The sequence below is a fragment of the Microcaecilia unicolor genome, chromosome 8 (assembly GCF_901765095.1).
Source record: "Microcaecilia unicolor chromosome 8, aMicUni1.1, whole genome shotgun sequence".
Lineage (NCBI taxonomy): Eukaryota > Metazoa > Chordata > Amphibia > Gymnophiona > Siphonopidae > Microcaecilia > Microcaecilia unicolor.
Window position 1 is genome coordinate 180656571 of NC_044038.1, and position 14247 is coordinate 180670817.

The window sequence follows — 14247 nt, forward strand, 5'->3', positions numbered from 1 at the left end:
CAATTCAGGTAATAATTAGTTGTTTGAGATATGGTTGTTCTTTGTGAGGGTTTGTTTGAATAGGAACGATTTGAGGATTTTGCGGATATTTCTCATTTTGGGTGATAAGGAGTTCCACCATTTGGTTTCTAGGTAAGTGAAGTCTGCAGAGCGAATAGTTTTGTAGATCACTTTTTTGCAGTTCATGTACTCTCTCACCATCTCTTATGATCTTCTCTCCCTCCCCCTTCATCATTCCTCATAATAAGATATTAAACTTTGCCTTTGCAAATGAATAATTTGGAATATATTTAACATTTTGAAAATGTGTTCCAGATATATTACAATTAAGTGGCTTTGCTGTGGTAGAAAAATCCAATTAGCGTGGGAGGATAAAGAACAGATAGAAATGTAACTTCTGCAAAGAGTAATAAATAGAAATAAATCAAAACATAGAAAAGAAATAAGATGAAACCTTTTTTTATTGGACTAACTTAATACATTAACCCCCCCCCCCCCCCCTCGTTTACTAAGCTGTGCACTAACACCAACATAGCCTATTCACTTTGAATGGGCTGTGTCGGCATTGCGGCTCAGCAGCCACTAGGACGACTTAGTTCACAGGGGATGCTTGATTTGTTTCTATTTATGCCCTTTAAACATGGACTAGCATGGCTACCAGACCACTTTACTGCAAAGGGTCACAAATTCACACACATTTTTACGTCGCAAATAGTCTAAAGCTCTAGACAGAATGTGAATCTACAAAATGTTTGTTCTGTACAAATCTCTTGATTAGAGAATGACACAGGGATGGGGATCCACGGTAACCATGGGGATGGGGACAGGGACAGAACCTGCGGGGACGGGGCAAGGACAGATCCCACGGAGATGGGGACAAAGCCCGTGAGGACAGGGACAAACTTTGTTCCCATGTCACTTTCTACTTTTAAGCCTATTAACGAACTGGACTATTATTTATGTTTGAGTGATGCAGATGATAATATTTTTAATTTTTTGGAAAAACAAGCAAACATGCTGGCCACAGCTAGCAAAATTTGCATGGGGGATCCTGTACATCCTGCTACCAGCACTTCTAAGAAGGACTGTGGAAAACAAGAGAGCTAGACTGAATCCTGAGATTGTTGATTACTTTTTCATCCACAGATTCAAAAATCATAACAGTGCTTCATAGGGCATATTTCTCCCCCACTAGGGCATATAGAATGGGTTGTATTTTGTACCCCTGGACATTTTAACAGGGTGGATTAGGATTCCTTGGGGTAGTAGAAGTCAGCTATTGCTGGAGTTGGAAGGGTAGAGGGTGGTGGGAGGGTGTTATTTTAGCTGCTTGTTGTTATTATTTTCTATTTGTAATTTACATACAACAGTTGCAGTGTATTGTTCCTTTATATACTTTAATAAAAAAGATTTAAATATGCAATCATAAGTGTTCAAGGCTTCTGCAGATAAGAACAGAGCCCACAGAGATGGGGACAGAACCTGTGGAAACGAAGACAGGGCCTGCGGGGACGGGGTGGGGACGGAGACAGAATCCATGGGGACGGGGACAAATTTTATCCCCGTGTCATTCCCTACTCGATGCATATAGAACCTTGTGGTATTTCCTTGAAAAAGCTGTCAAAAGGCCATAATTTGCTGAAAGCAAGCCATAGTTAATACCCTGGAGCCACAGGGAAGTGAAGCACAGACATTGTTCCCAATGTGATAATCCTACATTCCTCTTCGTCCTGAGTGAGCCGCTGATAGATGCTACTTTCTTCAACTGGTCCTGTTCAGCTAATGTCATCTGGCTGCCTCAGCAGCAGCTGCATGACATCATTGGATCAACTTGGGGTGGGAAAAAGTCCAGTTATAATCAAAAATCAGATGCTCTATACTTTGGTGTTCTCAAAAAGCAGCAAAATAAGAATTAGGTTTGATAAAATACATGAGTGCATTGCCTTGGTCACAATTTATGACACATTTGTTATAAACAATAAAAAAAGTAGCGAGATTCTTAAGGCTCCCTGTACCTAAGTGTACATTTTAGAACAACTTCACCTTCCCGACACTGCTCCAATGGGCAGCTCAGGAGCCCCACCTAGTGGAACAATGTGGTCCTGACAAGTGGTCTTAAGGGATCTTCACCACCTGTTCTTTACGTATTTATAGTATAGAAAAGGGCATGCATGTTTGTTCCCAAGATTCAAGCCATACCTGAAAGTACATTTCCACCAGCTCATCCTCCTGCATGAAGTAATAGAGTCTGCCAGCCTGAAGCCAGGTCTCTGCCACCCTGCTGCCCTTACTGAGGTCGATTTTTATTCTCAGACTTTGTTTGGTATAATCCAGAGCCACCCTGAGGGACCTAAACGTCACAGAAATACTTATCAGCAAGCAGAAAAGTAAAAGTAAAAAAAAAAAAAGAAAAACAAAAGAACAACAAAACCAAAAACAGAATGCAAGGTAATCCTTCTTTTTCTTGGACTGACTAAACACATTTTTTCACAAGCCTGCAGGAGCTGAAATCTTCTTCCTCAGGTCAAGCAGAATCTCATAATTAAGCTGAAGTCTGACTAACAGCTGATGCTCATTAAGCACCCCAAAATGATTGGGGTGCCAAACACAAATCACCCCTTCCTGGACACGATGAAGGAGCTTGTTCAATACTGAAGGGTGCTCAGCATCCATTGGCACCAACGGAACTGGCGCCAATAGTGATGCCCTGCTGTGAAAAAGCAGACAAACAGAAGGACGGAGAGCGGGTATGTCCTGTCCAGAAACTCTGCCAGAGGTCCTGCTACCATTTGTTAAAATATGTATTTTGTAGCTGCCTTCTGGACCGACTCCATCCTGAAAGATATAAACAGGATGGAGTCAGTCCAGAGGGCGGCTACAGAATTGGTCAGCGGTCTCTGTCATAAGACATATAGGGACAGGCTTAGAAACCTCAACATGTATATGCTGGAAGAGAAGAGATATAATAGAGATGCTTAAATACCTCCCTGGAATTCATGTACAGCAGGTGAGCCTTTTTCAAATGAAGGAAAACTCTGGAATGAGAGGGCATAGGATGAAGATAAGAGGAAATAGGCTTAGGAGGAATCAAAGAAAATACTCTTTCATGGAAAGGGTGGTGGATGCATGGAATGGCCTCCTGGTGGAGCTTGTGGAAACCAGGACTGTGTCAGAATTTAAGAAAGCGTGGGACAGGCATGTGTGGATCCCTTAGGAAAAAGAAGAGTTAGTGGTTACTGAGAATGGACAGACTGGATGGACCATTTGGCCCTTATCTGCCGCCATGTTTTTATGGTTCTCTGGGGGGGTTTGAAGACACTGGAAGAAAGGACGGAACACGTATCCCCATATTCACTAAACTGCAGCATCCAGTTATAGATTACAACCATTTATGTGTATAACATAATTAACTAATTGGCACTAAATTGTCAAATAATTGGTGATAAATCCCAATAATTGGGGTTAACATGCACTCATTGGCACTAATTTGATATTTGAGCGTTGATACTGGCTACACATATCCATTTACGCTAATGAAAACCTGGTGTAAATCTCAGCACGTAGAGTTAGACACACTGAACCATATCCTATAACTAGCTGCCTAAATTTTGGAACGCCCATGAAATGCCCATTTCCCCCAGGGGCGTAGGTACGGGTGGGCCTGGGTGGGCCCAGGCCCACCCAATCTTGGCTCAGGCCCGCCCAAGAGACGACGACTGGAACGGCAACTTTTACCCGAAGTCGCAACGACGAACGGGCAGGCAGCGCTGCGGTAGTAAAAGCAACAAGGAGACTGGTTCGACTCTCCGTCCTTCACTTCCCTCTGCGTCCCGCCCAAAAGGAAATGACGTCAGAGGAAGGCGGGACGCAGAGGGAGGGAAGTGAAGGACGGAGAGTCGAACCAGTCTCCTTGCTGCTTTTACTACCGCAGCGCTGCCTGCCCGTTCGTCGCTGCAACTTCGGGAGTAGACTGGAACGGAAGTTGGCTTGCCTTGGAGATGCTGTGAAGGGGGAGGGGGGACACGCTGGATAGAAGGGGGAAGGGGATGGACAGAAACAGGATGGGCAGGGGAGAGAGGAGAATTGCTGGACAACAGGGATGGATGGAGGGAAAAGGGGAGAGGAAATTTGCTGGAGATGCATGGCTGGAGGAGAGGGCAGGGGAGAATGGAGAGTTGCTGGACATGGAGCGGAGGGCAGGGGAAAGAAGAAAATTGCTGGACATGAATGGATGGAGCGGAAAGGAGAGAGTGGAAATTTGCTGGAGATGCATGGCTGGAGGAGAGGGCAGGGGAAAATGGAGAGTTGCTGGACATGGAGCGGAGGGCAGGGGAAAGAAGAAAATTGCTGGACATGAATGGATGGAGCGGAAAGGGGGGAGAGGAAATTTGCTGGAGATGGATGGCTGGAGGAGAGGGCAGGGGAGAATGGAGAGTTGCTGGACATGGAGCGGAGGGCAGGGGAAAGAAGAAAATTGCTGGACATGAATGGATGGAGCGGAAAGGGGAGAGTGGAAATTTGCTGGAGATGCATGGCTGGAGGAGAGGGCAGGGGAGAATGGAGAGTTGCTGGACATGGAGCGGAGGGCAGGGGAAAGAAGAAAATTGCTGGACATGAATGGATGGAGCGGAAAGGGGAGAGAGGAAATTTGCTGGAGATGGATGGCTGGAGGAGAGGGCAGGGGAGAATGGAGAGTTGCTGGACGAATGGATGGAGGGAGGGGAGAGAAGTCAGGAAGGAGGTGCACATGGATAGAGGGGATGGAAGAGAGGAGAAATGCTGGACATGAATGGAGTGGAGGGCAGGGAAGAGAGGAGAAATGTTGGACAAGGATGGAGGTAAGGAAAGACAAAGGAAGGAGATGCACATGGAAGGGAAGGGAGAGAGGAGAAATGCTGGACATGGATGGAGGGAAGGGAAGACAGTGGAAGTAGATGCACATGGATGGAGGGGAGTGAGGAGAAATGCTGGATATGGATGGAGGGAAAACTGCTGAGTTTAAGGGCTGGTTTGGAACACGTTGAGGGCAGATACTGAAACTCGAGGAAGGATAGGGACAGGGCTACAGATGGTAGACAGGACGCATAAGGACACAGGAGGATGGTGGACATGGTGAGTGAAAAAATATCAAATAGAAAGAAGACTGCGTAAAACAGAAGACACTGGGACCAAAGCGAATAGATCAGACAACAAAGGTAGAAAAAAGTATTTTATTCAGAATTTATTAATTTGAATATGTCATCTTTTGGAAATGTGCATCTGTGATATTTTGCATGTAAGTTTAAATTTTTCTGGTATTGCTGCATGCTGAGTCTGACTTCTTGAGTTAACTTTCCAGTTCAGTATTTTGCCTTCATATTTTTTGATTTCTAGTTCCTTGTGTCATGTCTGTTGTGTCATGTGTTTTTCAAGTGTGATCAAGGTGCAGTATTCTGCTAGCATGTAGTATTCGCAGCCCTTTTTGTTTTTCTTTTTTTCACGAGGTAGTGTATTGGTGTTTTAGAGCCTAGTGTAATTACAGTTCTGCCTTTTCAAGCATAAGGTTGTAGCTCATCCTGTCCTTGGAATTAGTGCTGTTATGGTTTTAAAGATATGAGTGTGTTTTTGCACAAGTTTGTGTATAGCATTTTGCAGTGGAGAGATTGTGGGATAATGTAATTATATTTAAAAATATCAATTTTTCCATTAAGTATGTATGTGGTTATACTGATGCCGGGCAGCTGTTGGGCAGACTACTTAGAAATCCATCATCAAGTGAATTCTTAGGCATTATTTTGTAGGATCCCAAGAGACACTACTCATACTTATATAGACAGTGCGTGCCCACCCATATTAGCTCTGGGCCCACCCAAAATCTCAGGTCTGGCTACGCCACTGATTTCCCCGCCCGAAACCACAGCCCTTTTTACCTTTGAACGTTAGAAGTTTGACACACATCATTACAAAATATGCTTAGCAAGTTGTGTGCATAAATTCTAATCAGTGCCAATTAGTGCTCATTATTGCTTGTTAAGTGCTGTTATCAGTGCTCATGAGCTTGTTAAGCCAATTAAGTTACGTGTGGTGTTATAGAATCTGTGCCGATTTTGGTGCCGAAATCTAAGCGCATTATATAGAATCCGGAGGACTGCGACTACTATAAGCAGGCCGAAATTTAACAGATCATTATTCTGTTTAGTGGCTGCTTGTAAATGCAAAATTTGCTCTGAATATCAACACTCATGCCTCGAATCTTGGCTAAGGAGAAGGAGGAAAGACCATTTTAAAATCTAGCCACTAGCCTGCCCAACCTACCCAGTTGCTACTGTCACTCATAGGACTGAACAAGAGTTGGATAGATGCTTGAAACTGGTAACCTTTACAATCTAGTCAGTGAGGGAATTGGGTTATTACCCTATCTCTATTAATTATTCACTGGTTCCTGTTGACAAAGAGACACAATATGGAATGGATTCAAGAGTGGTAGTAGGAAATATTTATTCACAGAAAGGGCAGTGCATCAGATGGCCTCACAATGGAGGCAGCAAAGGCTCAGACAGTACCGTAAGTCAAAGAGGTGTGGGATAAGCAAAGCAGATCCTTAGCAACAAGGAAGAGAAGGGAAAACCAGAGATCAACTGGAATTTATAGCAGTGCAACAGAGATGACCTTGGCCAGATTGGATGGGCTTCATGGATCTCATCTGACCTCAGGTTTTCAGTTCCTCTAGGTAGGGTAGACAGTCACTTACTTGGCTGTGTTTAGAGCCTGGTAGAGCCGACTGAGAGTCTCCAGTACTTCTTCCTCCTCCTCTCTGTCCTTCAGTCGCTGCACCAGAGACAGCCGGTGCTCGTAGTAAATAATGCATGCCCCGGTGCTCACCGACACATTGCTGTAGAAATGGCAGAGTTCCTCAGTCACCTTTAGCTGACCTGTGTTAGGTAAGGGACAGCAGACATACTGAAGTATCATTTATATTAAAGGTGGTTGGGGGAGGGGATTTTGGATTTAGCTCACACTTTTTTTTTTCTAGTAGTACCTGCTGAACAGGGCCAGTCTTAGGCAGGGGCGGTCGCACAGGGCCTCGTGCTCCAAGGGACCCCGTATCTCTGGCACGTCTGTCCTCCTGTCTCGGAACACCTCCCTGCTCCGTACCTTAATGTGCATCCACATCTCAGTAGAAAGCATCAGGCAGCGGCAGTGGTTTTCATATCCTGTCAGCTGTTGAGGCCAGAACCTCTTCACTGCTGCGTCCTGCCCCCTTTTGATGTCACTTCCTGTTTCCGCAAGGGTGGGATGCCTCAGCGAGGAGGCTCTGGGCTTGGCAGCTGATGGGATATGAAAATTGCTGCCGCTGTCTGCCACTCTCTACCGAAACGTGGTATGGGGTGAGGTGGGGTTCTGAGAGCTCTAAACCTCCTTTTAAACTGATAAATTATGGCTAATGGTGGCAGGGGCTTGGGGTGGGTGCTCTGAACTGGTCTGCACAGGGCCCCGCAATTGCTAAGCCCAGCCCTGCTACTGAATTCCTTCCTTAGCCTTTCATTACTGCGGCCTGGGGTGCTGCGAACTAGTAATGAGGTGCACTGTGTATGGTTTCAGTACTCGAATAGGAGGAGTGCTCCAGGATGGCAGGAATGAGGTACACTGGTAGAGCAGGGGGGTTAGCACTTAAAAGTTTCAACACTGGTTAGATTACCTTGGACAAAGCACCATAATTGACAGGCACAAGAGCATTTCAAAAGTACAAAAATTCACTGAAGCATTTCACTGTTTTTCAGTTCCCATAAGACTGTACATTGGGCGGGACCGGTACATTGGACTATGATTACCCAGCCCCTCGGCTTACGACCAAATGGTAACAACTTCAGCCACTAGATACTCAGAATGACTCTCTTCAATACACAGACAATAATCTTGTCATTTTGTGCCTCTGACTCTGCTCTTTTGTAACTGAATTCAGTACAGGCGCTGTTTGAAGTTAGCAAGCAAAAAGTGGAAATTATCTCCAAATCCAATTTTGAGAGTAGTCACTATTGTGTTATTCTTCCCTCTCTCAGAAAACGAGCTGCAATTGGCCTGAGCTCTATTTTGGAAAAATGGCACATTTTTCTCATGAAACATCACACTTTATGTCCTTCCCAGCACAGAATTAAGCTGCTGAGGTCAGGTCACAGTGTGAAATCTCTTCCTCAGGCACAGGATGCAAGTGCTGAGGGACTGGACCTACCCCACTCTGTACTCCCCTTGTGACTGCGTTTTTGGCTCTTGTGAAAGTGACCTTGGAGTCCAGATCATTGCATTTGGGGTAATGCCTGTGCTAAGGAGAGTCCCCGTCAACTGCTGCAGGGCATTCTGAGACCGATCCCATAAGATCCCATAAGTGGAGGAGTGGCCTAGTGGTTAGGGTGGTGGACTTTGGTCCTGAGGAAGTGAGTTCAATTCCCACTTCAGGCACAGGCAGCTCCTTGTGACTCTGGGCAAGTCACTTAACCCTCCATTGCCCCATGTAAGCTGCATTGAGCCTGCCATGAGTGGGAAAGCACAGGATACAAATGTAACAAAAAAAAAAAAAAGATGAAAGGAAGTCACAATTAATATGTAGAACAATGAGTTAAGACAATACTATATAAATAAGGATTACATCCAGCTTGTCCAACCTTTTTCTATCGGGGGCCACATTTTATACGTTCCCAGCCTTTACCCGGTCTCTCTCTCTCTCATATCCCCTTCCCCCAGTCTTCACCCAGTCTCTTTACCCTCACCTGGCTTCAGCTGCAGAAGAAACAGTGGGATTCCTGCTTCTCCACTGTGAAACAGGTCCCTGCCAGCTTGGGCCTAGTGCTGGAAGTTCAGGTTGGTCTCACGAGACTTGAAACCGCAAGACAAACCCGAACTTCTGGCCCCATGTACTCAAGCTTACAGAGAGCTGAGTTGCGGCAAGGAAACAAGAATCCCGCTATAAGCATCACAAGAATTGCCAAGTTTCTGAGGACCAGAAAAAAGCATTTGCTGGGCTGGATTCTGCCCCATGGGCCATAGGTTGAACAAGCCTAAATTACATAATAACATTGATCTGACAGCTCTCTGCCACTGCTGTCGCTCTGCAAGGCACAGGCCTAGGAAAGAGCAGTGGGGATCCACAGCAAATGATCACTTTTTGTCTCACAAACTGTGCCTTTCAGCTAGAAGGTACCAGATAGCAGCTGAGCAAATGAATCAGAAACGATACTTCAGGAGGACGTATTAAAACAGATTCAGGTGTGTGAACAGAATGGCTGATCAGGTTACGATTTCAGGTGTTACACTTGATTCTGCATTGTCAATGAAACCTCCATTAACGAAATGTAGTTAAAGATTTTTTTTAGGTTGATGATTTTCATACAGTGGTACAATTGCTATTAATTGGGTTTCTATATAGAACAAAAGAGGGGGGAAAAACTCCACACAGATAAATGTTGCAAGAAACAAAGGAGTAATAACAGACATGGCAGCAAATTCAGGTCACTAACTTAACTCAATATTAGCATTTTCACGGTGAGGTCTGGATTTTTATGTGAGTGGAAGTCTGATACCTTGCTTGCCCAGCCTCTTAGCCCCGGCCCTGGTCTCAATAAATAAATTTTTATGTGACACTTCTCACACCATCCTGGACACTGACTAGGTAGCTGCCTAGCTTATAAGAACATAAGAATAGCCGGTGGTCTATCTAGCCCAGTATCCTGTTTTTCAACAGTGGCCAATCCAAGTCACAAGTACCTGACAGAAACCCAAATAGCAGCAACATTCCATGTTACCAATCCCGGGGCAAGCAGTGACTTTCCTATATCTATCTCAATAGCAGACTATGGACTTTTCCTCCAGAAACTTGTCCAAACATTTTTAAAACCAAGCACGCAAACCGCTGTTACCACATCCTCTGGCAATGAGTTCCAGAGCTTAACTATTCTTTGAATGAAAAATGATTTCCTCTTATTTGTTTTAAATGTAATTTCACTGAGTGTCCCCTTGTCATTGTAATTTTTGAAAGAGTGAAAATTCAATTCACTTTTACTGTTCTACACCACTCCGGATTTTGTAGACCTCAATCACATCCCCCATCAGCCATCTCTTTTCCAAGCTTAAGAGTCCTACCCTCTTTAGCCTTTCCTTATATGAGAGGAGTTCCATCCCCTTTATCATTTTGGTCGCTCTTCTTTGAACCTTTTCTAATTCCACTTTTTTGAGATATGATGGCCAGAACTGAACGCAATACTCAAGATGAGGTGGATGCTTGGAATGCCCTCCCGCGGGAGGTGGTAGAGAGGAAATCGGTAACGGAATTCAAACATGTGTGGGATAAACACAAAGGAATCCTGTTCAGAAGAAATGGATCCTCAGGAGATTAGCCGAGATTGGGTGGCGGAGCTGGTGGTTGGGAGGCGGGGATAGTGCTGGGCAGACTTATACGGTCTGTGCCAGAGCCAGTGGTGGGAGGCGGGGCTGGTGGTTGGGAGACAGGGATAGTGCTGGGCAGATTTGTACGGTCTGTGCCCTGAAAAGGACAGTTACAAATCAAGGTAAAATATACACAAAAAGTAGCACATATGAGTTTGTCTTGTTGGGCAGACTGGATGGACTGTGCAGGTCTTTTTCTGCCGTCATCTACTATGTTACTATATCATGGAGCAATACAGAGGCATTATAGTATTATCGGTCTTATTTACCATCCCTTTCCTAATAATTCCTAACATCCTGTTTGCTTTTTTGGCCACTGCCGCACACCGGCCAGAAGATTTCAGCGTATTGTCTACAATAATACCTAGATCTTTTTCATGGATGCTGTTTCCTAAGGTGGACCTCGGCATCAGGTAACTATGATTTGGATCATTCTTCCCAATGTGCATCACTTTGCATTTGTCCACATTACATTTAATCTGCCCAGTCTTCCAGCTTCCTAAAATCTTCCTGCAATTTTTCACAGTCCACATGTTTTTTTGACAACTTTGAATAGTTTTGTGTCATCTGCAAATTTAATCACCTAACTTGTTGTTCCAATTTCCAGATCATTTATAAATATGTTAAATAGCACCTGTCCCAGTACAGATCCCTGTGGTACTCCACTGTTTTCTGTCCTCCATTGAGAAAAATGGCCATTTAACCTCTGTTTTCTATCCAATAACCAATCCACAAAAGAACATTGCTTCCTATCCTATGACTTTTTAATTTTCTCAGGAGTTTCTCATGAGGAACTTTGTCAAAACCTTTGTGAAAATCTAGATACACTACGTCAACCGGCTCGGCTTTATCGGCATGTTTATTCACGTCTTCAAAGAAATGAAGCAAATTGGTGAGGCAAGACTTCCCTTGGCTGAACCCATGCTGGCTCTGTCCCATTAAACCATGTTTGTCTATGTGTTCAGTGATTTTATTCTTTATAATAGTTTCCACTATTTTGCCCTGCACTGATGCCAAGCTTACCGGTTTGTAATTTCCTGGATCACCCCGGAACCCTTTTTTAAAAATTGGCATTACATTGGCCACCTTCCAAACTTCAGGTACTGTGGACAGTTTTAGCAACAGCTTACAGATCACTAACAGCAAATCTACAATTTCATATTTGAGTTCTTTAAGTACCTGAGGTGTGTACCATCAGGTTCAGGTGATTTACTGTTCTTTAATTTGTCAATTTGGCTGATTACATCTTCCAAGTTCACCGAGATTTCTTTCAGTTCCTCTGCTTCATCACACTTGAAAACCATCTCTGGTACAGGTAGATCTCTTACATCTTCTTCCGTAAAGACCAAAGTAAAGAATTCATACAGTCTCTCCACTACAGCCTTGTCCTCACCTAAAAACAAAGGGGGCTTACATGTGTTTTAACTAGGGTTACCATTCGTCCGGATTTCCCCGGACATGTCCTCTTTTTGAGGGCATGTCCGGGGCGTCCGGCGGATTTTGCCTGCACCCACGTTTGTCCGGATTTCTGGACAAACGTGGGCGCGGGTGCGGGCAGGCGCGTGCATGTGGGCGGGCGATCAGCGCCGTGGTAACCCTACTCCCGTCCCCTCCCCTTCCTTACCATGTTCCCTGGTGGTCTAGTGACGTCTTCGAGGCAGGAAAGAGCCCCCTCTTTCCTGCCTGGAGCGCTGCCTCCCCTGTCTATCATCCTCCTCGGTCTGGCTGGGGATTCAAAATGGCCGCCGAGAGTTGAACTCTCGCGAGGCCACTTCAACTCTCGGTGGCCATTTTGAATCTCCAGCCAGACCGAGGAGGATGCAGCAGGCAAGGACAGGCAGCGCTCCGGGCAGGAAAGAGGGGGCTCTTTCCTGCCCCGAAGAGAAGACCCTACTAGACCACCAGGGCTAGATAGTAAGTGAGGGGGGGAATATGTGAGGGGGGGGAACCATGTGACGGGGGGCGGGGAATAGAGGGGCGGAACGAGGACCCGAAGGGGGCGTGGCGGGGGCGGGGTATGAGGCGTGGCGGGGGCGGGGTAGGGGGCGTGACATGTGTCCTCTTTTTCAGAGGACACAAAATGGTAACCCTAGTTTTAACCCCTACCACTCCCTGTGGTAGGAATTAGGAGCTGAGGAGCGTGAAGCACTACTACTAAAGAGGAGTAAAATACATATGAGACTTTGCAAATAGTTTGAAACTTGTTGCTACTTTGCTGTTGCCTTTGCCACTGCTGACTTTATAAGTGACATTAAAAACATGAAGCAAATTACTGGCTCAGAACAATACATTTGGGGTCAACAGAGTTATTGAATGAAGTTTGCTAGAAGTCTGAACTGCTTACTTGTCCTCCTCTAGTCTTCTAGTCCTGGCCTAAGTCTCACCAACCAATAACTTTGTTTATGTACCCAGTTCCCACCAGTACTAGGCAGCTGCCTAGGTGCTCACCAGAACCCAAACAAATATACATACAATCTTTTCATACATTAACAACCTGTACACACATCCCACCCATAAACAAAGCACAATAATAGATACATATTCCACTCATAAACAAAGCACAGCAATAAAGACTGAATGAAACCCTTTCTTTTAGAGGATAGCTTAATACGTCATGAATTTATCTAATTACCCAAAAAATGAGCTCCTTTGATACAGAAGCATGTAGAGCAGATTATTAATGGGGAAATTTGTGAAAATGATCATGGGAAAGAGACCTCACTGGCCCACTTTCTCAAAGAGAAAAAAAAATACATCTTGTTACTTACCAATAGGGGCCAAGAGATGTCATTTTTCAAAACGGTGCTCTTGCAGCGGGAGCGAGTGAGAATCAGTCCTGCTACCTTCCAGATATGGCAAATTGAAGGTGAGCCATGGGTCGGGAGCTTTCCAGGGCCAGCACCACTTGGAATTTTGGGGTAACAGGAGATGCAGCTTGGCAGGAAGAGTTGGGGCTTCTTGAACCTGAGTTTCGGTTCAGCACTAGCAAGGGGAAGGTAAGACTATTTGCCCATCAAGGTCTGTGGGTCACCCTAGGGAGAAAACCTTTGGTTTGAGCCAGAAGCTTTTTTTTAACCGTCTTCCTATTGTGTGAAGGGAAGGATTGCTTTGTTCTGGTTTCTTTTTTTTTTTGGGGGGGGGGGGGGGGTTGTTGGTTGGTTGGTTTTTCCATTTCTAATATATTGCCATAGAAATATTCTGCAACTTGGTACAATTCAGGGTACTAAACCATCTAGACTATTGCAATGGAATCTATGCGGGATGCAAAGAACAAATCATAAAGAAACTCCAAACTGCTCAAAATACAGCAGCCAGGCTCATATTTGGCAAAACGAGATTCGACAGCGCCAAACCCCTACGAGAAAAATTGCATTGACTCCCAATCAAAGAACGTATTGCGTTCAAAATCTGCACCCTGGTTCATAAAATCATCTACGGCGAAGCCTCAGGATACATGACAGACATCATAGACCTACCAACTAGAAACACAACAAGATCATCACAAACGTACCTAAATCTCCACCACCCAAGTTGCAAAGGTCTCAAATACAAAACAACCTATGCATCCAGCTTCTCCTATATAAGCACACAATTATGGAACACCCTACCAAGTGCCTTGAAAACAACTTATGACCACTTAAACTTCCGTAAAGCACTAAAAACTAACCTGTTCAAAAAGGCATACCCTAAAGATCCAACCTAAATGCCTGAACCCTGCAACACAACGAAGCCAAAACCATACTGGAAATAGCAAAACTCTTCCTCCTCTTTACGATCCCCAAATGTTTTTGTCACACATGAACTCTACCCTACTATAACATCACTCCGTAT

At 44.8% G+C, this 14247-nt stretch overlaps 1 protein-coding gene across 3 annotated transcripts in view; it reads right to left on the reverse strand.

Moving 5' to 3' along the window:
• The window catches only part of SH3TC2 (SH3 domain and tetratricopeptide repeats 2), a 50041-nt gene that overhangs the window by 10756 nt on the left and 25038 nt on the right, over positions 1-14247 (reverse strand). For all 3 annotated transcript variants that reach the window (XM_030210972.1, XM_030210971.1, XM_030210970.1), the window contains exons 13-14: positions 6731-6911; positions 2200-2350 (exon numbers count right to left, since the gene is read on the reverse strand). In XM_030210972.1, the coding sequence (XP_030066832.1) occupies positions 2200-2350; positions 6731-6911 (332 nt within the window). The remainder of the gene's footprint in view (positions 1-2199; positions 2351-6730; positions 6912-14247) is intronic.